Genomic DNA, 27,538 nt, shown 5'->3' on the forward strand with positions numbered 1-27,538 from the left:
GCATTAGCACGTGTAGCTGTGGCTTGGGATAAACTGTTGTGACTAATGAGTTTGTGTAGCCCCCCACAGAGACCCCAGTGTGTCGCTGTGTTAGCCCCATGTGAACAAAGATCCCCCCCAGGACTCTTCCACTGGTTCAGTCCTGGTCTAGTCCGGTTTTAGACCTTTCTGACTCCTGCTTTAGTCCTGGTTTAGTCTAGGTTAAGTCCTGGTTTAGTCCTGGTTGAGTCCTGTTTTAATCCTGGTTTAATCTTGTTTTAGTCTTGGTTCAGTCCAGTCCAGTTTTGTCCTGCTTTAGTTCTGTTTTAGTCCTGGTTCTGTCCTGATTTTGTTCCACTTTAATCCATCTTTGTCCGGTTTTACTCCTGGTTTAGCCCTGTTTTAGCCCTGCTTTAGACTTGCTTTAGTCCTGGTTTAGTCCTGGTTTAGCACTGCTTTAGCCCTGGTTTAGCCCTGCTTTAGACCTGCTTTTGTCCTGCTCTTGTCTTGTTTTAGCTCTGCTTTTGTCCCACTTTAGTCTCGGTTTAGTCCTGCTTTGGTCCTGGTTTAGTCCTGCTTTAGTCCTGCTTTAGTCCTGTTTTAGTCCTGCTTTAGTCCTGTTTTAGTCCTGTTTTAGTCCTGTTTTAGTCCTGCTTTAGTCCTGTTTTAGTCCTGTTTTAGTCCTGCTTTAGTCCTGCTTTAGTCCTTGGTGTTATGAACCTAAACCAACACTTGACACATGTGCTGGATCTCATTATACAACCATAGCACTCACCTTATGCATTCAGAGCATCCTAATTACACAACAAGAGTTTAGAAGCACTTTTCACAACTCTCAGAGACCAGAGCAGTCTGCCATGGTGATGCTAACAACAACACTAGCATTTTAACTGTGTACTTCCTGATTATCAAATAATAAAACGTATTTTGGCTTCAAGAGATGCTTATACAATATATTTGTACTGAGGGAGGACACATTTTGGGAACATATCAGGGACAGGGTCTTTAATCTGGACGTGATGAGGAAATAACATTATACAAAGAAATGGTTTATGCCGAGAGGATTTCTGAGCCAGTGTCTGGTACTGTTCCCGTGGCGATCGTTTGAGTGACAGGTGATGGGCTCCTTGTTGACCCTGGGGTCAAAGGTCAGGGCAAGCTGTGAGAATCTCCACAGGAAACACTTGAGGCGCATTAGCACTCCACCTCCACACCTTAGACTAAAGCAGGTTTATAACTGGACTAAACCACGTCTATAGCAGGACTAAAACAGGTCTAAAGCTGGACTAAGCCAGATCTAAACCAGATCTAAACCAGGTCTAAACCAGGTCTAAAGCAGGTCTAAAGCAGGTCAAAACCAGGACTGAGCCAAGACTGAGCCAGGACTAACTCAGGGTCTAAATCATGGCCTAAACCTCGGACTGTTATATAATGTTATAGCAAATCTAGAACTAAAATAGACAGGACTAAACAGGACTAAAACCAGAACTATAGGTCCAACAAACCAGGCTCTAACAGAACTGAATCTATAACTAGATTCTCCCAGGACTATCCACCTCTCACTTCTATTCACTCACTTCACACTTGAAGTGAGTGGAGAGGGATTATAGCACTCTGCTGACCCTTGGTGGTAGGTCAGAGTAATTACCAATATGTGCTCAGAAATAAACTGGGGAATTTATGAAGAACCAATCTCTTGATGGAACCGTATGTAAGATTTGATTTCAAATTCTATAAACATGACCTGTGTCCCCTGATATGAAGTAAACATGGTCAAATCAAATATAACTTTTACTGATAACTGTAACACTGACTTATTACAAAAACATTGGACATGATGTACAAGCTGTTTGTTATATTTTGGTGTTTTGGTTCAAGATGATTATCCAATCAGAAAGCAGAATGAACTCCACATGAGTCTCTCATTTGTGTTGCCAGTTTCAGTGCTGAAATCCAGTTGGTTTGAAAATAAAATGCCTCTCTCTGATCTGAATGGTCATTACCTAAACCCCAGCACCTGCAGCCAATCATGAATCAGCCTCTGCAGCTCAGTGAGTGAATTCTGGAGGTTCTTTCACATGAGGCCCGTCCATAAACTGACAATGGGACACACTTGTATGTGTCTGTCTGCAGGTTAAGGCTCTGGACACACAGGCTCAGTTGTTGTTGTACCATTTTAAACAAATAAGAGTTCAGGGTACATGGATTTCCTGTAATAAATATCAGCCAATTACTCAGGAGGCAAACCACAGGCTATGGGGTAACGCAGGTCTAAACCAGGACTGAGCTTAGTCTAGGGTGAAAACCAAACCAGTTTCTAAAAAAAAAAAAGGCTCATGGACCTGTACCAGGTCTAAACCACCACTGAATCTACGGTAGTCCAATAAATCACACAATCCAGTATAGATTTGTCAGTTTTTATTTAGTCTGAGTTGAACCAGAGACATTCAAAGAAAGAACAGAAATTTCACAGAAATTCAAAGTGCTTTGTCTCTGTTCAAAACACAAAAATATGACTTAAATTTGGCAAAAACACTCAAAATATTTACAAAATGTTCACAAAATCACGTTCCCTCGCTCATCGTTGGCTCCACACATTATCAACACCATTCAACACGGGTAAATGCAAACATGATCCAAAAAGTCCCAAAGAAACAATGATGAAGAGATGTGGTTAAAACAACATCAAGAATACGCACAGTCACCGAAACAGACGACACTGACCTGAAGGAATCTGAAACCAGATTTTGTACAGAAATGTTGTCTTTTGTAAGGTTCAGGTTAGGGTAAAATACAGTGACAATTGGGCTAAGGCACCACAAATATATATATATAAACAAAAAAAACAAAACAATTTTGTAAAGATAAAAAAAAAAAAAAAAAAAAAAAAAAAAAAATTGTGGGGAGTAAAATAGTGATCAAGATGGTTGTATTTCATGTAACATCAGAATGCACATATGGCAAACTACATTACATTTTAAAATACAAACTGGGCCAATATGCAAATTTTTGTTTCTCCTTTGAAAATTTAAATTCCAGTAACTGCAATATCTTTGGGTTAAATAGAAGAGCTATGTAGAATTAATGTTTAGAGTAACGTTCAGTCCTCAAGGCAACTACATGAGGTACCATGTGCTCAAACTCTGATTTGGACCAAAAACAAGAATTATGACGAACAAACTTTAGATTTTAGAACTGGGTCATCTCAGTGCATGTTCTTTAAAGACCACTTTTCATAAGCCAATAGAATTTGACATGAAGATAGAAAATAACTTCTTATACTTTATGCTTCTTATTGCCAAAACATCTACATTTTACTGACCAATTTGACAAAATTCATGTAAAATTTCATGAATTGCATTAGTGTTTTTGAAATAAACGCATTTACAAATCTAGACGTTTCAGTTCACATCATGAAATGTAAATTGTTTCTGGATGGGAGCTGAAACATCCAGATTTCACTTGGACCACTCCTGGACAAATGGGGGATTACACTTTCATGTCTATAAGTCACTTTACTTGCATTCAAAACAGAGTCTTAAGGGGTATAGAAGTTTTTAGTAAACAATATCTTTAGTCCACGCATTTACAGACTGAAGAGCTGTCTCTAGAGGCCCTAACTCTACAACAAAGGGTAGCATAAAATACTGCATGGATTCTAAAAAATGAAACAGTTCTTTAAATATCTAAATATGAGACTTTTTAAACCTCAACTAAATACTTGTATGGGGCCCTCCTCAAAAACATACCTTGAACTGTGTTCTGTTTTGAGTTTAAAACAAACACACACTCACACAGTGGAGAACTTCCTGTATTACCACATGACCTCTCAAACAGAAAACACTCTGTTCCACTTTGTGATAAGAACTCAGCCTAAATATGCAGAGTTTGTGTGTTAAACAAGTGAATGAAACAAAACAACTCCAGGTATGTTTGTGATGAGGAAACAGGATTATAACATGGATCAAATGGCATAATATAGGCCCTTTAAATCTTGTTTGAACACTTGAGTAGTTGTTCTAAGTTCAATGCAAAAATAGATTATTTGTGTACAAAAATATGGCACTGGAGGTGAGAGTTGGTTAAACACTCTTCTCATCTCTTGTCCTCAGTCCACTCAAGCCAGTTCTTGAGTTCTCACTGGGTTATCCTTGTTTAAACTTATCCAAAAGTCTTTAAATGTAAATATGGACTTTGCATTTGTAGTCTGTGGCTCTGAAGGCACATTATGGTGGCCAGTCTTTATTAAATATAAAATATATATATGAGAATGGAAGCTCCGCCCCTTTGAAGAAGTCCTGTCTGAGATTGGCTGAGAGTGTGAGGTCAGGGGTCACCGGGGGGCGATCTCAGGAACCATGGTGGACAGGTGCATGCTGGGATAAGAGTCTCGGTGGCGGATTTTGAAGACGAGCTGCTCCTTTTCCTGAGAGAGGCGCTGGTTCAGGCTTAGCTGTCGGTCCAGGGCTAGCTTTAGCTCCTGCTGCTCTTTGGACAACTGCCTACGGAGACAAGACAGGGACAAGACATTTAAAAACACATTTTAATAAGGGAAAAATACTACCGCTGCTTTTTAGACATCTATGGGGATCGATGTTAGCATGTTATGGATGGCCAGACATCTTTCATACAGATATAATTTTATTTAAAGTGACAGTATGTAACTTTCTAAGCGTGAAAAGTCAACTTCATGATTCCATGGAAATAAAGGTTAAAACCATACAGAACATTGTTAATGGAGAGAGATGTTTTATGCCATACTGTGGCATGTTATAATAAATAACATTTCCATGGAAACGAGCAGGAATAAGCCCTCCTCCAGACCAAATAAGAGTTAGGTTTGTGGATATGCAAGACTGCTCAAAGTAAGGACACATCTTTCTTTTTTCCCTCCATTACGGATGTGTCTGTTGCATAGAAGAAATAATATTTTAGTGTAAAATAACACCCCAGTATGCAACTTTTTTGCCAAAAAAAAAAATTCACCTTCAAAAAACTAAACAAATTAGAGCAGTAAAAACCCTGTCAAGTTTGCCCACATTTGCTGGACACCATGTGGAGTAGGTTTAGAGCAGTTTCTGGTCAGAATAATTAATAATTATTAAAACCATATTTTAATAAGAAAAAAATCCTGCTGCTGCTCTTTACACAACTGCCAACAATTGGGCACCAGCACTTTGTTGTAAATCCTGGTTTGACCATAGTTTAGATTTCCCATATTCTAAATGGGTTAAAAAGACAATAATATATTATACTTTTTTTTTTTTTTTTTTTTTTTTTTTTTACTAGTTTTCACTTTTATCTTGAGAAAGAATGTTTAGTATGAAGTAAATGAAGGATTTTGTGTGTGCATTATAAACAAGGAGTGACCGTCTTCTGAACCTACAAATTAAAAAGGTCAAAATGTTGGTCTATCCAGGCTTTATTATTTATGTCGTACTTCACCAGCAGAGGGCACCATCTCATAATTCACACGAGGTACCTGTCTAACAAAGTGTCAGTGCTGTTGTGTACACAGACAGTGGTGGGTCTTACTGAATGAAACTCTGGCAGTTGTCAAAGCGCACTCGCAGGTCCTCATTCTGCTGCAGCTCCTGGACCAGCTGCTCCTCCAGACTCTGGTTCTTCTGCCTCTGCAAACACAAGCAAACACACAACACACAATATTTAGCATGCCTACAACTGTACACAGGACTGGTCAGGAGTCCACCCACAGCCTAATGATGCATAATGTCGCCTTTAACACCTATGGGAGGTTTGACCAAGGGTTGGCAGTGCTGTCCACAAAGCAAAGGGTGAATACTCTGAAGATGAGTCAAAGGTGTTTTTGACATGTTAGTGGCTCTGGTGTGAGGCCAGTGCACACTAGATTTAGTTCTGTTTATTTCACTTTTGGATGGGCCTTTTTCACATACACGCATCATCTTGCGGTGACCCAAAGAAAGTTGTGTGGTCTTAAAACCTCAGAGGAGCTGCCTGGACTGGTACATGCTAAGATGCTAAGATGCTAATGCACTCACCAGCGTGTCCATCTGCTGGAGCCTCCTCCTGTGCTCCTCCACCTGCTCCGCCTTCATTTCGATCACAAACAGCAAGGATTCCTGCTCCGACTCCCAGAATGCACCGGGGCTGCCGTGGGCCTGCACACACAAGAGGACAAAGGTAATTACAGTAATGGAAGATGATCTAGACAGTGTTTTTTTTTTCGAGCAACCAGGGTTAAAAATAAGCACAGACTCAGGCCTAAACTGGGCCCTACACTTCAAAACTGGATCTGAGGGGTAATTTGGGGTTAAGCCTGGTTTGGTAGTAGATGAATTATATATTAGGGTATATTCTCTATGGTAACATGGCCTGAACTTATAACCTACCCTATCAGGTTATAAGGTGCTGTACAGGCGCTGTACCTGATTTTTAGCGTCTTAAAAAAGGTGAAAACCATAACTAGTTCATTTTAAAAGCTTTGCAGTGGTCCAAAGGTATTCCTCACTTTAACGCATTCCGAGCATCCCAATTATTCCCTATGAAAAGAGTTTATAAGCACACAACTCTCAACTTTCAGAGACCAGAGCAGAATTTTACAATCACACTACTGCTGACAACAAAAATAGCCTGCTCACAGTGCACCAATATTACTTCCTGATTCTTGAAAAATAAAACGCACGACGGTACACTGCAAACTTATTTTGAATTGACCTCAAGAGCTCATTTGTTAAACAAGTCCCTCTCAAATAACATTACACTCACAAGCTAGCATTCTCACCTTTTTGGTTGAAAATCAAAACACCTGAACAGGACCATTGATCAGTTTTCAGACAATCTTAAAACCTTTTTAGCTGTGTTGACTAATAATTGCATCGTGTCACCATGGAAGCTGTTGAACATTCCCCCATAGACATACATGAAGTACACCCCAGCAAGCCCCATCCCCTGCCCCATCCCCTGCCCCATCCCCTGCCCCACCTGGATGTTCCTCTTCAGGTCCCTCTTTAACGTAGACTCTTTCACCCTCCTCTTCAGCTCGTTGTAAACCTGCAGCTCGGAGGTCAGCACCTCCACCTGGCCCTAAAGCCACATCACACATTTATATCAGAACAGAATTACATAATCACCATCTACTCCACCTGGCCCTAAAGTCACACAATACTTTTACACAATAACATCACACGAAATGTGCCAGGTTTTACCTTTAGAACATTTTCAGCAGCTTCAAACTTCTCCGTCAGTTGGGCCATTTCTTGTTGGTGGGCCTTTTGGAGCTCTGAAATGTAGAGGTTATTAAGTCCTTTCTAGAAATCAAAATAATTCCAGTCTAGTGTACATTGTGAACAAATACACAAAGACAGTGAGCAAAACAACTATTGCAACCATTTATGACATTAGTGAAAGAGCAGCAAAATGGGTGGGTTTTATTGGAAGTAAATTAGAAGTAACATTTGTAGCAGTACTAGTGGTAGTAGTAACAGCAGTAACAATGGTACCAGTAGTAGTATTACAATAGTAGTAGCAGTAACAATAACACAAACAGTAGCAGTTGTAAAATAGTAACAGTAGCAGCAGCAGTACCTTCTACTCGTCTCTCATGTTCTTCTGAGGTGGCTTTACTTTTTTGTTCAAATGAAACATTTAAATCTGCTGTAGTTTCTGTTTTTACCTGTGAAATATAAGAGAAAAATAAATAATGATTGAACCCGGGCCTGAACCCGGGCCTGAACCCGGGCCTGAACCCGGGCCTGAACCCGGGCCTGAACCCGGGCCTGAACCCGGGCCTGAACCCGGGCCTGAACCCGGGCCTGAACCCGGGCCTGAACCCGGGCCTGAACCCGGGCCTGAACCCGGGCCTTATGGGTTCCTTACCTTGTCCAAGATGCTGTTGACCAGGGCACACACCTCCTCGTGGGCGTGGCCTTTCAGAAGCTCTGCCCTGGCTGCATTCCCATTGGCCGACAGCACTTCCTTTAGCGTCCGGAGCTGCCACTCAAACTTCTCCAGCTGCTTCTCCAGACACACGTCTGAGCCACAGCTGGGGTCTAGTAAGAGAGGACAGTCCAGCTTAGACAAGTCTGTACAGTCTAATGAGTAGTCCCCCTAGCCCGCAGAGTCTAGTCCCCCTAGCCCGCAGAGTCTAGTCCCCCTAGCCCGCAGAGTCTAGGCCCCCTAGCCCGCAGAGTCTAGGCCCCCTAGCCCGCAGAGTCTAGGCCCCCTAGCCCGCAGAGTCTAGGCCCCCTAGCCCGCAGAGTCTAGGCCCCCTAGCCCGCAGAGTCTAGGCCCCCTAGCCCGCAGAGTCTAGTCCCCCTAGCCCGCAGAGTCTAGTCCCCCTAGCCCGCAGAGTCTAGTCCCCCTAGCCCGCAGAGTCTAGTCCCCCTAGCCCGCAGAGTCTAGTCCCCCTCTGCAAAGAATCTAGAGCCCTACTACATCCCGGAGAGTCCAGTCCCCCACTCCCCAGTCTAGTCCCCTTTCCCACACCCTGTACAGTCCAGGCCTCTCCCTCACAGGGTCTAAAATGTTAAATACTTCTCTCATTTTCTTCTGAGGTGGCTTTACTTTTTTGTTCAAATAAAACATTTAGTCATGCTTAAGTCCTGCCTTAAAACCTACTTTCAGGCTCAGCTTACTAACTTTGAATACCACAGTACAATGTACAAGTCCAAGAGGTAGTAGCAGGTCCTAATAGCTGTATCCTAAGTACAAGTGGTAGTAGCTGATAAAAGTTGTTTAAAATCTGAGCCAAATCCTTTTTACTTTTGCCTGTATTATTTTCTCATTAATTTGTTCCCTTCTCTCTATGAAGTCATCCTTATAAAACATTACAGGCGTTTGCTGCGCAGTGATTGGTTGGGCCCCTCACAGTCTCAGGCATGTCCTGAGCTCTGATTGGTCGAGGGTGACATCATGGGCATGTGTGGACCTGCCTCTGCTCTGAATGCTGCTTGTTTTGGTCCAATGTGGATGAGAGCAAGCCACAACTGTTCTGCTTATAATCAACCAGTTATTATCTAAGTCCACAGACCTGTTCATTCACAAAAACAACATTTACAAGTCTGTTATCCAATATGCTTCACTGTAAATTTGAACGGAAGCAAAATGAAACCATCACCGGATTCATTCTACAGCCAAATTGTGTGTGTGGGGGGGGGGGGGGGTAAAGTTAAAATTGCTACAGATTGTTCTTGTTATATATAAAGATGTTTGGCTGGTGAATCCAGACTGAAGTCCTCTGTGCAGGATTCAGTCTGGTCACCACCTCTTAGGCCAAAATCACACCCATCAGAACGCTGGAAGACGAGGCTTGGCCCAGAATATATGGCATAGGAAAAGGGTGTAGTCATGGCTAGCGTGGCAAGTGAATAGTACCACCTTTTACTGTATAATCAGGTTCAACATCCCACAGTCTAGAATTGGAAAAGCACCAATATAAACAAGTATGTGTCATTGGTGCCAAAATACAGAAATCCAGTCTGAATGACAGGACTTATATGATGGATGCTTTGCACATTGGACTGACGGGCTGTAGATGAGTAACCCCAGTGACTCTACCTCCCTCTGTCAGACTGGTTCAGAAGCTTTACCACATGTTTTGTCAGGGTTCCCATGAAAAGCCAGGTCTCAAACAGGAAGTAATGCAAGAGGAAGTGAAACTCTCTCACCTCCGTCTCCGCTCAGCCTCTTCTCACTCTTCTTGCCTTTGCTTTTCTTCTGATAACACACAAAAACAGCAGAGTTAGCATCAACAATAGGACATTAAACAGACCTGGGCCAGAACCAGGACCATCAATCATGGACAACATCACAACCCGATAGCACACCATACACTGATCTAACCTGTAAACAAGACCGTTCCCTTGGCATTAAATGCATTTATTATAAAGTTGTTTTTATATTTTTCAATTTAAAAAAAAAAGGTACAGTATGCAACTTTCTGGAGTTAAAAAGTTGATAATTCCATGGAAATAGAAAGTTAAAACCATACTTTGGAATATTCACCACAGAGATAGACAAGTTTTATGCCATAATGTGGAATATTATAGCCAAAGGAACAACATTTCCATGGAAACAAGCAGAAGGAGCCCCTACAACAGGACAAATAAGACAGGTTTGTGGAGATGCAAGCCGGCACATAGTAAGGACACGTTTTTTAGAGCAATAAACTAAAATAAAACATGTTTTATTTTAATCTATTTTTTGTCTTAAAGTTAAACTGTGTAGTTTGTTTTTTCTTATAATTCATGACAAAAACACCCACCCACCATTATGAGTATTTTACACTGGTCTTATAACATGCTGCCAGTAATTATCCAACTAAACTGCTGTCCAACGCCTCATTGAGAGTAAAGGGGACAGTGAGTGAAGCTGTGCCCTCACAAAGACGCCAACAATCTCACATTGCAGCAGTCCACAGTTTTATAGTGACATTTTAATTCATTATCATTCAATCACATCCCATTATGACAGAGCCAGAGGGGTCAGAGGTCCTGACGTGCTATGACATTGTGCTGACAGAGAAATTAGCCTGTTCACTGTGCTGGGAGGTATTGTTTTGAGCACAGACTTGTTTCATAATCACATGTTTGCCAAAGCGCTGTGGGACTTTTGATTTATGTGTGCCATGAATGAGCCTCTGTGTATCAGAGTGTGTGTGCGTGTGTGCGCGCGACTGTGTGTGCGTGGGCAGGTTTCTGCCCGTCAAGCAAATATACTGTCATCAGAGTGCATTATAAAATACACACATAGAGAGTAACCCGCTATGGCCCAAAGTCACCAGGGAAATGTGGGAAAAATTCAGTCAAAAATTCTACATTTGACATTATTGAGTCAAAGGGTCAAAAGACAATATCTTAATATAACCTGATACTAGGCCTGTCACAGTAAAATTATGAAGTTTGATATATGACTGAAGAAAATACAGATGATAATCGATAGTATTGAAACTAATTTTGCCATTGATATATTAACCCTAAAGTAGAAGTATCCCCCAAATAATATTCTAAATGTGCATTATTATTAAAAATACAAAAACAAACTGCAGTAAATACGTAGCAGAATGAAACACTTTAGTACTTGGTTTGTATCAATAATGAGTTATTTACTTCATGAGTTTGTTTTCCCCCCAATGCAGTTCTGTCAAGACCCAGTCAGAAAACCTGTCCTAAACTGTTCCTAACCCAACATAACCCTCATCTTAATCCTAACCTTTACCTCATTGTGAAATACTAAAACTGTGACAAAGATGCTGTTGAACCCTGTTAGAATAATCTTATGTCTTAAAATTAACAAAATGTAAAACAATAATCTGCTTGTTCATAGATTACTAGATACCAGGAAAAAAGTCTTAAAAGTACCCATGCTAGTAGAGTCTCCTGCACAGGCCTGTGACGATAAAACATTTTGAAGGGCGATATATTACTAAATAGAGAGGATAAACGACAATATTGAAACTAATGTATGCCACTGACACAAAAACCCAACAGCAGATTTAAAGCCCAAAAACTATTCTAAATCTACAATATTGTTTTGTTTTTTTTAAAGTGTTTCATTCTGCAGTTTATTTATTGTAACTCATCTTTTAGTATTTAGTTTGCATTCATAATGAGACATAAAAGTTATTAAGTCAAACTTTTAGGTCTTAAATCTTATTATAGAGCCAAAAAATAACCAAAAATGTCCCAGTCGTGCAAAGAAAATGTACACACGATAAATATTGACCCTGTGGTAGAAATATTAGTGTTGTGTGTTAAGTATTAAAAGTCACACAATACTAATATTCTTTGTCCAATTCTTTAGCCTCACAGAAGGCTTTAGGTACTTTTGTGTTTTTCATTTACATGTCTGTTTGATTTCACATATCTCTTGTTTGATCATCCTTACCTGTTCTCAGATGCCAATGTAAAAGGTGTTACCTCTCAGAGTTAAGAAGCTGAAATGTCTAGCCAGACTGACCTAAATGTGAATTGTCTTTTAAGTAAACACACTTAAATACTGTTTGAGGTTAGCCCCCAGACAGCCCTTCCCCATCGCTCTGGGCCCTGTGCGGCAGAAACTGTCAGTAGTGGGACCGGTTATTTACCAGCGCAAACGTAATAAACCAACATAGACAGTCTTCTTGTATATTTTGGTATTATTTTACAGATATTTCAACGACAACCCCCCAAAAATATTGTTCCAGTTTCCATATATTAAACGATAAATCAATACTGTATAGTGATTGTGATGACAGCCCCAGAGACGCACATCTCTGGCCCCTTGTGTGTATAAAGGGAGTTTAAACAGTGCATATCTCCTGACATTGTCCTGTGGTGTCTGTCTGCCACACGGACATTCTCTGGAGAGGCGTGGATCTAAACACTTACTTCACTGTGACATTACCCAACCTTAAACAATCACTGCTGCGGTGTTTATGTGAGGGCTGCTCCTCTCTGTGCTCTCTGCTACTGCCTCTGCTCAACATGACGCTCCACTAGTCTGATAATACACTTTTAGTTCATGGCAGGGTTGTCAAAAGTATCAAAAATCAGGTATTAATAAACACTAACACCAGTGCTGAAACTAGATACTTATTTGAACAAGTAAAGACGATAAAAAAGTCACATTGACAGGACAGAAATGAACCTTTCCTGAATATCTTTATAAAGATCTTGAGTTGTATCAGAACAAGTATAAGACACATAGCCTAGTATACGCAGATGAACCACTACAGAACCTACTGGACACTGAGGTATTACACAGATATAAGACCAAATGGGAATATACAATAAAGTACTACGAGTTAATGTTGAAAATCACATTCTGTTGTCTAAATAAAGAGTGTTTTTATTATCATTGTGGTATCAGAATCAGTATCGAGTCTATTCCTTAGTATTGAAATAGTGTTTGTTGGTACTTCTAAACCTCAGGCCTTTATTCTATTAATCATTTGATGGTGTCTTAGTCATCCAAAATGTGCATTAGTAGATCATTTTATTTAGATAAGGAATTATATGGGACAGCAGCAGAAAGGAGAAGTGGAGGAGCTGAAGTGCTGGTATATTTTTGGGGGATTTAACTGTAAAAAGTCAGATTAAACTCAGGATTCACAAATTGTTTCCTTGTACTTGTTTCTGCAAAAATAGTTTTTGCATGAACTCCTGTGCAGGTGTAGTTTTGTGAGTGCAGTTGTGGTCAGGTATATAGATACACAGAGCTTTTGCCAAGCCCCCTTTTTAGTCTGCTAACGAATTTACAGAACATCTCTTTAATTGAACAAGAATACAGCCCTTCTAAACTCATCTGGAGGAGTCATTTTATAGGCTTGTCACAATTATTACTATATTGACTTCAATTTCAGTTCAGTTATGATAGAAAGATCAATGTTTTTTTCTTTTGTGTGTATGTAGAAGACCACATGACAATTATCCACATGAAACCAATTACTCAAAGTCAAGTTAAAAATGTGAAAAACCAAAATAGTTCATTTGAAATAGTTTACAGTAGTCCAAAGTCATTCCTCACATACCTTATGCATTCACCGCGATGAGTTTATAAGCACTTTTCTCAACTTTTTAGAAGCCAGAGCAACTCAGGGTCACAGTAATGCTAACAACTACTAGCACACTAACCACACACTTCCTGATTCTTGATTAGCTGCAGACAGTACATTCAGAAAACAGTTCATTCAGTTTTACGTTTACCATGTCAGTGGCCTAACGTAATTTCAATATTCTCATTTATTCACATTTTACTGCAACAGGCCCAACACTTTTGAACCCAATTTAGTCATAGTTTAGTTAGTCCCAGTTCCTGTTTTAGTCAAAATATTTTCATAGACAGATTTACTGGCAAAAAAAAAAGAAGTTAAACAGTACCTCTCACCGCTCCTTCTGTTAAAAGAATACTATTGTTTTGGTTCATTAATCAAAGTCCTGGCATTGGCAGTGAACGCCTCCTCCATTGCAGACTGAGGGATTTGAGCAGATTACACAGATTTTGGAATAAAGCGAGGGCATTGCATCATTGTTGTTCAACTGGCTATAATGCACTATTCAACTCTAACGATGTGTTTTTATAGCCTAACAACACATTTTTAAAGGGCCCATATTACACCATTTTCTGATCCATGTCATGTTTCCTCATCACAAATATACTTGGAGTCGTGTTTTGTTTAATTCATACATGTTTAACACACAAACCCTACATATTTAGTGCTCCACTGTGCTTTCAAACCGCATACACCTTCACTAGAAACATTTGGGTGATTTCAGCTCTGGAAACGTAATGAAACAAAACACAACTCCAGGTATATTTTTGAGGTGGTAACAACACTCTAAGATGGCTTAAATTTGAAAAGTAAATTTTGAGTAATGTAGGACCTTTTGTATATGTATACATTTTATTATCTTGATTTAGGAAGTCAATACGTTTCCTCCTAAAGTGTCCAGGAGAGGAGTGGTTAAGTTCTCATTCAGTTCCGAGTCAGGAGCTGCCAAATGTCTCACCAACCGGACACAACTATTTAACTCCTACGAGCCAGAATTAGAACCAGGACTGGACCCAAGACCAAGGTCAAAACTGGGGCAACGACTCAAAATAATTTAATGATAAACAGCTTGACCATAGCTGAACAGTTTCTTTGGTATATAATTACTGACAGTGCCTGAAATGTTACATTTTACACTCATAACTAAAAAGGACATGTTAAAGTAGAGGGTTTTCTGCCTTGGTTCAGTCTAGGGCTAAAAGCAACTAATCTTTTAAATAATCGTTAACTAATTTTAAATATTCGTTATCTGGACTGCAAGAAGAGGTTTTATGAGTCAGTAAAAATGACTTCAAAATGACACTGGGAATGTGTTGATGTAGTGTCTTTGATGAACGCCTCTGTTCTGTCTAAACGCAGTTCATCGAGATGCATCCTTTGCAAGTTGAACAAGAGTTCAGAAAAATTGCTAGATTAACTGATTAATAAAATAATTATTAGTTGCATCTCTAATTCAGACCTTGTTAAAAGAGGGCATTTTACTTCGAAGGGGTATTATGGGGCACATACCTATGTGCAATACTCAAGTCATTTTACGGAGATGTTACATTAGAGTCTTTTAGTTTATTTTTAAGTCTATTTTTTTAATTATTTTAAGCTATTTATCTATTATCTTGTTTTATTGTATGTACCATTTTCCTTCTGTTCAACTGTGCGGTGCAATACTGGAATTTCCCCACTGTGGGACTAATAAAGGCATATCTTATCTTATATTTCATTCATGTCAGTCCTCAGGTTTGTCAAGTTGCTGTGTACAGCTGTATCATGCTTTTGTATATTTATGGAGAACTATAGTGAGGTAGGTTTGTTTGCGGAGCATTGGACAGAATCTTTCAGCCCAGGAGAGATCACTAAATTACTCAAACATGCATGGATGACATCTAAAACCTCTTTAAACATGTTAACAATGAGAACAATGTTATAAAATGGTAGAAAGCCATTTTAATTGTTTTTAATAAATTTTGCACAATACCCCCCCTTTTGTACCCACAGACATTCACAGTTTACACACGGCTATTGAATCGTTAGTACAACTATGCAAAGTACAAGTACATTGAAAACAGTTTGTATTATTTAAATTAAATTTGGTGTTTGGTAAAACTTTAGGAGAGGTCAAGCAGGGTGTTGACAATCACATCACTGATAAAAACGACACATTATGGCAGACTGTATAGAGTAAAGCAGGGGTGTTCATTACGTCGATCGTGATCCACCAGTCGATCGCGAAGGCATTTTGGGTAGATCACGTCCCGTCATCCATCCAGTCACATGACTAATATACAGGACAACAGTCAGATTACACCTGACTCTAGGTCACATCATGGGCGCTGCACACGCGTAAACAAGCACGAGTCAGCTTAACCCTATAGCGTCGGATCCTATCGTCGCCGATAGAGCGCAGTTGCGGACTTTCCAGCAGCGTAACTCCGCAACCAGTCATGCTCTCATGTAAATTCAAACGGCATCTCAAAGCGGAGACATGGGGCTATCTAAATATTTTACCATCATTACGGTAATCTGCCTCTGTTGTCCCTTGAAGGTGACGAATGAGAGCGCGGTGCTGCGGGGATTTTCACTCATTTATTCGATGCATAAAAGAAAAAATACCGATGGATGTGTCAAATAGAAGTAGTTGTGTGAAAAAATGCAGTAAATTCTGATACTTCGTTTAACATGATTTTTATGGCTATAAAAAAAAAAAAAGACAAAATCGTAATCAGCATGATTAGCTCTGTTATCGTTTTCAAACAAAAAAATGCAATTTTACTCCTGGCTGGCTGTCAGAAGCTACTGCCCGAACTATGCATCCCTCACTGATTCTATTCAGTGCAAGTCAGAGCAGTAATCATCATTCATCAAGTAATTATGAACATGTAGGAAGTTCAATTGTGTTGTGCAGTATTATCTCATGACGTTGTGCAAGGTACATCAAAATGCACTGTACATGTAAGAATTCATAATACATGTACAAATAAATATATGTTTAACATTTTTGTATTAGGTGGTAGATCTTTCAGACACAATCATTTTAAAAGTAGCTCACATACTGAAAAAGTCTGAGCACCCCTGGAGTAAAGTCTTTGTTTTCACCAGTGAGCCAAGAGCAGGTAGGTCTGGGCAATATGCCAAAAAATATCACGATTCTCTGTCAGATTTCATATAAAGGTGAGAAGCTTTACAATGCATTGAAGATGCAAGTACAGTCATCTGCTTCTTCTGAAAGTTCACAATTCACTGTGATTGGCTAACTCCACATGTCAAGGCTGATCAATAGAGGCTGAAGGTGAGATAAATATATAATGTATTGCAATAGTTTTGGGGCACCCTGATCCCTGACCTGAGCCAACATCTGAACCACAAAATAAACCGAAAAAACATTACCACTGCTAAAGCCACAGTTACAGGTGAATTTGTTCTGCCTTTCTACCATAGACTGTATATATAAATGGACATGTCTAACCCGCTAGTCAAATGTTGCTCCTCTTTACGTAACTTTTGCTGTCATTTTGGTCTTAAAATGTTCATATTAACCCACTTAACATGATCCTGATGTTTTTCTTTCACTATTGCGTCAGTAACTCAAGATATGAACATGAGTAACAGACAAATCAGACACCTACTTCCCCAGAGGTCACCCTGGATAGCATTAGAAACGGGTCTGATTGACAGCATTGCTAAGCGCCCACTTACCGCTAAACCAATGGTGCGGGCAACAACAGTCTCGCTCCTGATTGGCTATTTGGTTGCTATGATACTCACAGCCGGAATTAATATAACTGCTATCCTCGATGAGCTTCATTTGGCTGGAGCTGAACGCTATGGGAAATATATGAAATTGGAAAAGGACTGTATAAAGAAGAGGACTAATGGATGTACAGGGTGTCAACTAATCAAGCCCAGGGCCGGATTAAAGATCTTGGAGGCTATGGGCTAATAGAACGTGATGCCCCAATAAAAAGAAAAGAAAAAGCTAAAACGGGGGGGGGGGGGGGGGGGGGGGGGTGTAAATCCACACACAAGGAGAACATACAAACTTCACAGCTGGGCCTAACATCACCTTATCTGCTGTTTGAAATCAGCTTGGTTTATCTGGAGGAAGCCAACAATTTCCACTGAATTTCCAATAAGACCTCTTTAGTTTTAATGACAACAAAGCAGAACTCCTTCATCCCATTTTCCACATAAACAGCGAGGGCCACATGAAGAGCTGTTCATTAAACGTTTCCTGAAGTCAGAGGAGTGGGGTAGTCTCGTCTGGAGTCTGTCTGCCTTCAGCGCTCAGGGCAAAAACAACACTATTCCAAACACGTAAATCTAAAATATGGGAGGGTGACATGACAGATTCAAAATTAAACCCAAAATTATGTTGGATTGAAAGGCTGAATGAAGCAAGTTTGAAGAGCGATCGAGATTCAGTCCTGTCTAATGGTCAGTGATCAGTTTGGGTCTTTTTAACGGAGAGGTCTACAGCCAGTCCTCTGTCAGTAAAATCATGTGGTTTGGAGAAAGAAATGGTACTATTTTTGTGTTAAATGGCACTGATTAAAACCAATACTGAAACCCATTTAATGTTTTTAAAGGAGACTAGATCATATCAAAAATCAAAATCTATCCATATGTGGAAAAAAAATAGTGATGATTTTTTTTCTTATAATCGCCCAGCCCTGAAAAACAAATAAGAACCAGCTTGCCATTTAGATGTGGTACACAAATTTACCAAAAATTCTTTTAAACTGCCAACAATTTCATTTTTCTTTCTGAATAAAACAAAGATTTGACATTAGTGAAAGATGTACAACTTTGAGCCAGCTGGTTTCATGTGAACTATCCCAATAATTCAAATATATTAACCAAGCTCATTTAGTTTTGCTTAGTCCCTGCTCTAGTTCCAGCCTAGAACTGCTTTTCCATCGCTTGGGTCAGTCTGGTTTAGTCTTTTAAGTTGCAGTTTACTTAATATCTGGTCCCATCAGGCTACATTTTGTGTGCTAGGCCTGCGTGTGTTTCTTTTAGTGAATTTTGGAGTGACTGGACAGTTTAATCTGCCTTCTCATTTACAGTATTTCTCTGTATATAAAGTTGTTTTTGTGAGAAATCCTAATCATTTTTAGAGTTTATGTCAGGTTTGATAGCTGCACAACTTAAATCTTGGTTTTGATTTGACTGTGATACTGTGAAGCTCTAGTCAAAGCCAGATTCAAAGAATGTTTAAAACCTGGGTCGAAGTCAGGTCCAAACACGGTCTAAACCAAGGTCCAGGCCAGGTCCAAACTAACAGTTGCAAGCCAGATCTAAACCAGGTCCACATTAGGTCTAAGTCAGAAAGAGTCCTATAGGGCTGTGGTCCCTTAGTCTATTAATTGATTAACTAGTGGATGTGTCGAGAAAATGAATTATTAGTCTACCAATTTTATTCTTTTATTAGGATCATAAGGATTTATATGCACAACAGTAGAAAGAGGAAGTGAGTTAGTGGGAGTTTGGGAGTGACCATACAGTTTAATCTGCCTTCTCACTTATGACAATGCCATTTCCTAGTACTGCTATGTGTGTATATATACTACTCCTTGCACACATGAACATAAGGCACCCACTCTACCAAGAATGTCCTTAGTCAACTACAGCCCTGTTAAGAATCAGGTCTGGTTTAGTCTTCCGGTAGTTTTAGTTCTCTGGTACTCTGCGGGTTGCCGACTGCAGACCAAATGGACAAGTGTGAACGCCTGTATCAGGGGTCAGAGGTCAAAGGGCAGAGGTCCCAACAACCCACTCCTGCTGAGAGATGTATTAAGTATTCTTTTAATCCCGAAGTGAACTCCAGAAATCTAAGTTTTAGCCAAAATTTGCATAATTTTGGACACTTTTTTATGTAATGATTTCGATGATACACTTCTCCACGTGGCTTAGAGGCAGATGTGCAGATTTCAGAGGGAGGTTTGGGGTTGAATGCCTGGAATAGTTGACCCATCTCCACTCAGTCACATGGACACCACTCCCAGCTTCACAGGGTCCAGGTGGAGCGCAGAGGGAGAGGGAAATAGAAAACATTGTGTGCCATTCTGTCAGAAAAATACAAAGGAATTCCACCTTTTAACAACAACTTGGATATTCTCGGTCAAAATGATGGATGTTGATTTTCTTGTACAAAAAGTATTCCAAAAATATATTCATAGTATTTAGAGAGCAGGAAAAAATTAGAATAAGAATAAAATTTGCTCGTCCAAAGCCGAAACAGCTGGGACTCGTCCATGATTAAAGCAAGAACAAAACCAGGTTCAAACCAGGTCTAAGCCAGGTCCAAAAAGGGTCTAAACCAGGGTCTAGGCCAGGTCCAAAAAGGGTCCAAACCAGGGCCTAGGCTAGGTCAAATATGGGTAAACTACGGCTCGGGGGCCACACACAACTCTTTGGACTTATTAATCCTGCCGGCCGAATGTGACCAAATTAAATTAAAATAGGTAAGGGTAAACCTTGTTCAAGTTTTTCTGCTGTGTTTATTTAACTGAAATTTGATAAATTTATTAATTTAATTAATGCATTTGGAAAACAATTTCTACAATGAGCCTTGCAAAAAAGGGTCTAAACCAGGGTCTAGGCCAGGTCCAAAAATGGTCTAAACAAGGGCCTAGGCTAGGTCAAAAAAAAAAAAATGATTAAGATTCAATTTGCAATCTATGTTAAAAAGTAGGATTCTGTTCAGTAAGCACATTGCATACATAGCAGGAGCGTTAACATCTGGGAGAAGACTGAAATCTGAACTGATAAACTAATCCAAGAATCCCATGCATTTCAGAACATGTTTGTAGAGGTCTAAAGTACAGGTACAAAAAGACTGGATACTTGGTTATTTGCAGAGCACCGTTTTATCAAAATATTTTTGCCATTTGACAATTGTGCAAAGTCTCAAACTGCGATTTGGATACGACTGTAATGTGCAGCCCTAGTCAATCCCAGATCCAAAAGAAAGGTCTAAAATTGGATCCAAACAGTTTAAATCGAGGTGTAGGCCAGGTCCTGACTTAACCAGTTACAAGTCAGGTCTAAACCACAGTCTAAGTCAGATCTAGATCTAAATTAGGGTCCAAGTCAGGTCCAAATTAAGTCTAACCCAGTTGCAAGCCAGATCTAAATGATGGTCAAAAAAGTGCTTAACAAGGTCCAAAGCAAGTCCAAATCAGGGTCTAAGCAAGCCCTAAACCAGGCCTAAACTATTTCTCAGCTTCTGCAGTGTTTTCCAGTCTACAGTAGAGTCCAGGCCTGAATCAGCTGTTTGCTCATGTGACCTCTGTGCAGTATTTTTATATGTGACGCTGAGGCAACCACAAAACAAAACACACAAATAAGCACATTGTGTATGCAGTCATAAATCTCTGTTTATATAAAGACTGAGAAAAAAAACAACAAATCCCAACAAAGAGCCAATACTGTCAAAATGAATAGTCAGAATCAACTAAGCCAAAGCTACAGGTGTGAGTCCAGGAAGGAGTCTGCTTCTGTTGTTGTTGCAGTTAAATGGAGGGGGCTTATAGGGTTACGTAATGGATTAATACCTGTAAGACGCACTGAGAGCAGTGATGAGAACCAAACCAAGTCTAAACCAGGACTAATCCCGGTCTAATCTTAGTTGGCACACCTGTTGACAAGCATGAAACATAGGCTTAAGAATCAAACTGGCAACTGATGGCTTACAGTATACAGTAGTCCCTCGCTATATTGTGGTTCACCTTTCACTGTATCGCTGTGTCGCGGATTTCTTTTAGTGCAATTCTGCACACTTTTTACAGGGTATACATGCACATTGTGTTCTGCGTTCTGATTAGCCAAGGGACTGTAGACCATTGTCAATCAATCTCCTCTCTCCTGTACAGAATGCATTCAGCTTGTCAAATTTAGATAAATGTTAGATTGACACTACAGCAGCGCGGCGCCAAGACAAAGAGGCACATCAGAGGAACTGTGAAATACACACAAGTCACTGTTAGTCAATTAAACAAGCGAGAAATGTGAGAAAATGTTAATGCCAGTCTGAGGCATTAGGCAAGTGTATAAAGTGTGTGGTGAGGGGTTTTACAGCCTTAAAACATTTATAATAATTCTAACAAATGAAGCTGACTACTTCACGGATTTTGCCTATTGTGGGTTATTTTTAAAGCGTAACCCCCGCGATAATCTGGTCTGGGCTGGTCCAATACAGACTCTTTCAGCCAATACTGATAAATATTTTGCAGTTGTGGCAATGAAGCAATATTTCCTGAAATCAATTTGCACTTTGAAGTAAAGTTGTGGTTAATGTAAAAAGGTATTTTACTTCGATGGGGTATTAATTGATAACGCATAACATATTTAAACCACTATGCTACCTTTTTACCAGTTTCACTTTCAAGTCAAAAGTCACTTCCCCTCAAGCTCACTATCGCATTACAATCTGCTTACCTTCCGCTAATGAAACTACTGCACATCACATCAGGTTTGTGAAGTTGTCGTGCATCGTTTTGCATCATGCTTTTTTCTGCATTTGTATATTTATGGAGAATTGTCATGTGGGAGCATAACGTAGGCTTGTGGGGTGGCCACTGGACAAATCTTACAGCTAACCATAAGAAGGGTTCAAATAGGGCCTGGGTGAGATCACTAGATTACTCAAACATGCACAGATGGCATCTAAAACTTCTTCAGGCATGTTTTTGATGAGGGGATATTATTATAAACATGCTACAAAGTGCATAATATCCCCTCTTTAAAAGTATTACCATTACCTTTGCAATTTCAAAGGCTGCAATTATTTAGACAAAAGAATGTCCCCTGCAAAAATAGTATATCTCTACCTCTACAAACATGTTCAAACACATGGGAGTCTTGTATTAGTTTATCAGTTCATGATCATGTTTCAGTCTTATCTCAAATGTTAATGCTCCTGGAAATGTTGCACTGTGAAGAGAATCCTATTTTTATCGTAATTAATCGCTATATCCCTTATCTTGCATCTTCATTTAATTTTCTTTCCAGAATTGTGCAATCTTTCTGGATACATGGTACACAGGTGGAAGAGTGAACTTTTCTCCCCACTCAGTATATTGACAAATAGTAAACAAAACCAAGTTCAGGTAAAGTCAAGAGTATAGAAAAAGAGAGTACATGTATTTGGGGATGGGTGTGCTCATTCTGCCGTGTTACATTCATATCTAATGTGGAGGATTTCAACATCTTCCATAACCTCAACATTAAAACTATGTGATGAAATACTAGGCTGAAAAACAGAGCCTAGGCAACCAGTTTGTTTACAGTAGATGGATTTGGGTATTGGATATTGCTGAGTGTTGGGCTACTAGTGCATAGAAGAGTGAGAATTTTGATATTGGGTTCCTGCTTTAGTCCTGCTTTAGTCCTGCTTTAGTCCTGCTTTAGTCCTGCTTTAGTCCTGCTTTAGTCCTGCTTTAGTCCTGCTTTAGTCCTGCTTTAGTCCTGCTTTAGTCCTGCTTGTATTTATAGGCTACACTACATTAAACTACATCTGTTAAAATGTGTGAAGATGAGTCAAATCTGCTAGACATGACTCAGTTTACATAAAGCTATTTTTGTTTGGATCTAACAGCTTTCATACTTAAATATTTTGTAATCAGCTGTTCAGCAGAAGGCCTGTTCTGCGTAAAACTGGTCAAATGAGGCAGAAAACGCCCTTTTCCCTGTGAGCGTGCACAAAGATTGAAGCTCAAACTTTGGCATCACAAATTCTATTCTATGGCTTCATGACACTCGTTATCTCTGAGCTGAGATTTAGGCTTTGAGAAGACAGCTCACTGAATTAAAGCCTGGCTATGTCCAACCAGCTTTGTAGTAAAACCGTCTCGTTCAGTCCTGGTTCGGAGTAGCCCAGGAGTAGCCCAGGAGTAGCCCAGGAGTAGCCCAGGAACAGCCCAGGAACAGCCCAGGAACAGCCCAGGAACAGCCCAGGAACAGCCCAGGAACAGCCCAGGAACAGCCTGGTCCTGGCTCAGTCCTTCATTTCACTTTACTCAACTAGTGCACTCATTGGAACAGTTTTTATCCATTGTCAAGTCTATGTTTAGTCTAGTGGTAGTAGTTCTTTGGTACTGTCCTATAAGTTATTTTAGTATGAAATCATCAGCATCATTTTGGCTATGCATTATCTCTCCTAACTCCAATATCAGGATATTTTCAACCATCACAAAAAGCAGCCAGTTGCGTATTTAAATTACAACGTCCACGTTTATATTTGGCACGTTTAGAGAGATAAAACTCACTCAAGTGTTTCAAAAGCAGTAAACGGAGCTACCAAAGTTACGCATGGAGACTGAGAGGTGTGAGCCGTGGGAAACGAGCCCGGATTCAAAACGCAAATCAAAAACAGATGCGCTGCTGCACAAGTATCCAAAATCGACCCCAAATTTCGACAAACTTGACACAAAAAACAGGCTAAAACGCATGCCTTTAAGCTTAAACCGAAAGTAAAGTATAATATTTTGCAGAAATGTGTTGATAACAGCAGCCGTAAGGAGCACGTTGTCTCCCACCGGTTAAATTCAAATCACGTCGCCGCTAGGAGCAACACCAATCGCGGCTACAACTCTGCCGACGCCCCGCTGAACTGTGCGGACCCCGGGTCTGGAGAGCGGTGAGTCGGGACTTACTTTACTGTGAGTGCAGCCCATGGTGGCGGGAGGAGGGTCGGTGGTGAGGCGGGTCTGGTGTCGGTCCGGGCTTAAAGTAGGAGCGGGGGTCTCGATGCTGCTCTCCCCGGTGTGTGAGTGTGTGAGTGAGGGTTTGTTTGACAAGTTTGAACGGAGGCTCCGGCGGAAAACGAGGGGCTGGAGGCGGGGCTTGTGTCCGGAAAGTGAGTGCGGGGAGGGGGGTCTTTGTTCCTATGGCTTTGTGATGCATCGCCTGTTCATTTCTATGTAACTGTTGTAAATGATTGTATTTGGCAACTTACACCAGTCTGTTGTCACGATACATTTCAAACTCGATTTCGATAGATTCATAGCTGATACAGTACAGAGTTTTCTAAAACTTACCTCAATGATAAAAAATAAATTTCTGTATTTGTAACCTGGTTTTGTAGTTACCAGGTGATCTAGTTCTGCTAAACTTCAATATAATGTAATGTAAGTCTGTTTTTTTGTTTTTTGTTTTTTTTTAAGGCAAAGTGAAATGTAATCAATTAATGCTTTGCAATGACATCACACTGGTGGTGTTCTACATGAATGTGCATGGTGGAATGTTCAGCAGTTGCTATGCTGACACAATGCATACATTAGCAAACGTCGACAAAAAAGATTTAAGATTGTCTGAAAACTAAAAAAAACAAAAAACAAAAAAACAACAACAAAAAGAAGCATTTTCAGAAGCCTGTGATTAATATGAGCATTCATGGCCCTGTTTAGGAGTTTCTGATTTTTTAAAAAAGGTGAGCGTGATTAACTGAAAAACTGTTGGCTAATGCTAGCTAGCGTATGACTGTTATGTGATTTTAGAGGGACTTGTTTAGCAGAACAAATCAAATCATCTGTTGCAGTTCCAACTGAGTCAGTTCTTTATGGTCAGATTGTGTTAAAATAAAGCTCAGTTTAAAGTTTAACAGAGCTACAGACAGAGCAGTGCCTACAGTTAGCATCACATGACATTGGCTGCAAAGTATCAATAAGGAAATCTGACAGTATGACATCATCAAATTCTAAAATCTGAAAAACGCCAAGTTTTGTCGAGTTTATTTATGTGTTAGTTCTTGCTCAGATGAGTACACGTGTATCTTGTTTCAGTACTAATTTTAGTAGGTCTATGGATTAGTATCTGATTTTTGGTAGTAAGCACATTACATAAAGGAACCACTCAACCATTCATTCCTACTCCAGCGCACACAGACACTAAGGGTGACGTGGGTGAAGTGTCTTGCCCAAGAACACAAAGACAGCTTTCATCTGTGGGAGCTGGAATCGCACTGCCAACCTGTGGGTCAGTGGATGTGACCACTCTATCAATTTATTTACATCAAGAGCAGGATTCAAACCACCAACCTTCAGATTAGTGGGCAAACACTCTGAGCTACTGTCCAACATGCATGGGCTAAACTGGTCTGTATAGGTCACATAGGACTGTATTGGGCAGGCCTGTTTTAAGCACATATCAGCACTTATCAGGCTGATGCAATCGTAATTCATTCACATCACACACATAGGTCTAATCATACACCAGTGAAGAAGACAATTAAATCAGTGTCTTGCCCAAGGGCACAGCGGCAGTGTTGCGATTAGTTCAAATTACATGGGGTGTGCAGCCGCCCACACAATCTGACTTAAGCCCTTCTGAATAAGAGCTTTAGAACGAATGAATGAGAATTGTGAGTTTAAGCCTTTGTATTGTTCTAATGTGCTCATGCAGGCTAATGAAGAAATGTGTACAACAAAAGTAAAAGTTTACTTCAAGTGTAAAATATGTGTCATATGGAGCAGATGATACAGTCTATTCACAGTCACAAGACCAATGTCAACTTTTAAGCAGACCAAGAGGAGAGAGGGGATTTCTATGGCTGAAAATGTTAAAAGGCCCATATTACTCTATTCTCTGATCTCTGGTATAATGTTGCTTCCTCATCACAAACATACCTGGAGTTGTGTTTTGTTTCATTCACACATGTTTGAGTAACCCTGCATTGTTAGTCTGTCTACATCTCCAAACCTCAGAATGCTCTGTTCCACCTTGTGATGTCATGTGGTAATACAGGAAGTGCTTTACTGTGTTTTTAAACTCCATACACCTTCACTAGCGTCATAAAGGGGTACTTAAACATGTGTGAATGAAACAAAAACAAAAAAGTAAAAGGTGGGGGAGGTTGCCAAAAAACAGAGGATTAGAGGTTCAAGCCAGGAAGTATATTATCGTGTCATAGGGCAAGACACTTCACCCGCCTGTTTGAATGTAGTGACTGAACATAATGGCTGGAGAGTCAGTTGGCCCAGATCACCAGCCATATTTTTATGTGTGTGTTGCAGGGCAGATGTGGCTAGGAGCTTACCATGAGTGTGGGGACCGGTCTATGCTGAGGACTGAATGAACCCAGGCCTACTGTAGCTCCTTATTGTTATTGTTTTGCAAGGAATGTCCCACAGTATGTCATTAGGCCTGTCACAATAACACATTGAAAAATATTGAAACTACAATATTCCATTGAAACAGTAATGCAAAATCAGGATTGTCTTAAACACTCTGCCACCTCTGCACTTTGTCAAGACAAGTTCTACAATGTAAACAGCATATACTTGAACAAACAGTCAAACAGTATAAAACATCACTGGCACCAGGATCGACACAGGGCAAATTAACTATGGAGATAAACCAACACTAGACCTGCACTAAACCCAGTCTAAACTGGACTACACCAGGACCAGGTCTGGACCAGGTCTGGACCAGATCTAAACCTGGACAGATGACATCACAGTGTGAGTGTGGTGCCCTCCCAGGTGCAGTAGAACAGCAGCAGCTGCTGTGGTACATGGAAAGTACTTCAAACAACAACTGTTCCTGCTATAAATATACTCTCACTGCATACCTCTGTGGGAAGTCTACTACATACATACATACATACTGTACTATTACTGGTACTTCTGTTCTCAATACAAAAGCTACTACTACCACTACTCCTACTCCTACTACTACTACTACTACTGCTGCTGCTGCAGCTACTGTTACTACTGTTACTATTCCTACTACTACTACTACTGCTGCTACTACTACGACTACTACTACTACTGCTGCTACTACTACTACTACTGTTACTATTCCTACTACTACTACTGCTGCTGCTGCTGCTACTACTACTACTACTACTGCTACTCTGCTATTCCTACTACTTCTACTACTCCTGCTACTGCTGCTACTATTCCTACTTCTATTACTAATTCTACTACTACTATTCCTACTACTACTACTGCTGTTACTGCTGTTGCTACTACTACTACTACTACTGTTATTATTCCTACTACTACTACTACTGCTACTGTTACTACTGTTACTATTCCTACTACTACTACTACT

At 40.1% G+C, this 27,538-nt stretch overlaps 2 protein-coding genes across 2 annotated transcripts in view; one reads left to right on the forward strand and one right to left on the reverse strand.

Annotated features, from left to right (window-relative positions):
* Window positions 1-27,538, forward strand: part of canx (calnexin) — a 251,927-nt gene that overhangs the window by 65,260 nt on the left and 159,129 nt on the right. The gene's annotated exons all lie outside the window — the stretch shown is intronic.
* ccdc69 (coiled-coil domain containing 69) lies at window positions 2,382-24,296 on the reverse strand. The gene is made up of 9 exons (XM_055221688.1): window positions 24,139-24,296; window positions 9,627-9,675; window positions 7,837-8,009; window positions 7,546-7,633; window positions 7,167-7,240; window positions 6,943-7,044; window positions 6,000-6,119; window positions 5,515-5,612; window positions 2,382-4,481 (listed from the first exon to the last, which is right to left on the reverse strand). The coding sequence occupies exons 1-9, from the start codon at window positions 24,157-24,159 to the stop codon at window positions 4,313-4,315; spliced, it is 894 nt and encodes a 297-aa protein (XP_055077663.1). The 5' UTR covers window positions 24,160-24,296; the 3' UTR covers window positions 2,382-4,312.

This window comes from Periophthalmus magnuspinnatus, chromosome 5, assembly GCF_009829125.3.
Source record: "Periophthalmus magnuspinnatus isolate fPerMag1 chromosome 5, fPerMag1.2.pri, whole genome shotgun sequence".
Lineage (NCBI taxonomy): Eukaryota > Metazoa > Chordata > Actinopteri > Gobiiformes > Gobiidae > Periophthalmus > Periophthalmus magnuspinnatus.

Coding starts and splice junctions, on each gene's coding strand:
- ccdc69 (XM_055221688.1), bottom strand. CDS start 24,159: ATGGGCTGCACTCACAGTAAA. Junction 8,010..9,626: donor GAGGCTGAGCGGAGACGGAG/GTGAGAGAGTTT, acceptor CTCTCTTACTAG/ACCCCAGCTGTGGCTCAGAC. Junction 6,120..6,942: donor ACCTGAAGAGGAACATCCAG/GTGGGGCAGGGG, acceptor TTGTGTGTGCAG/GCCCACGGCAGCCCCGGTGC.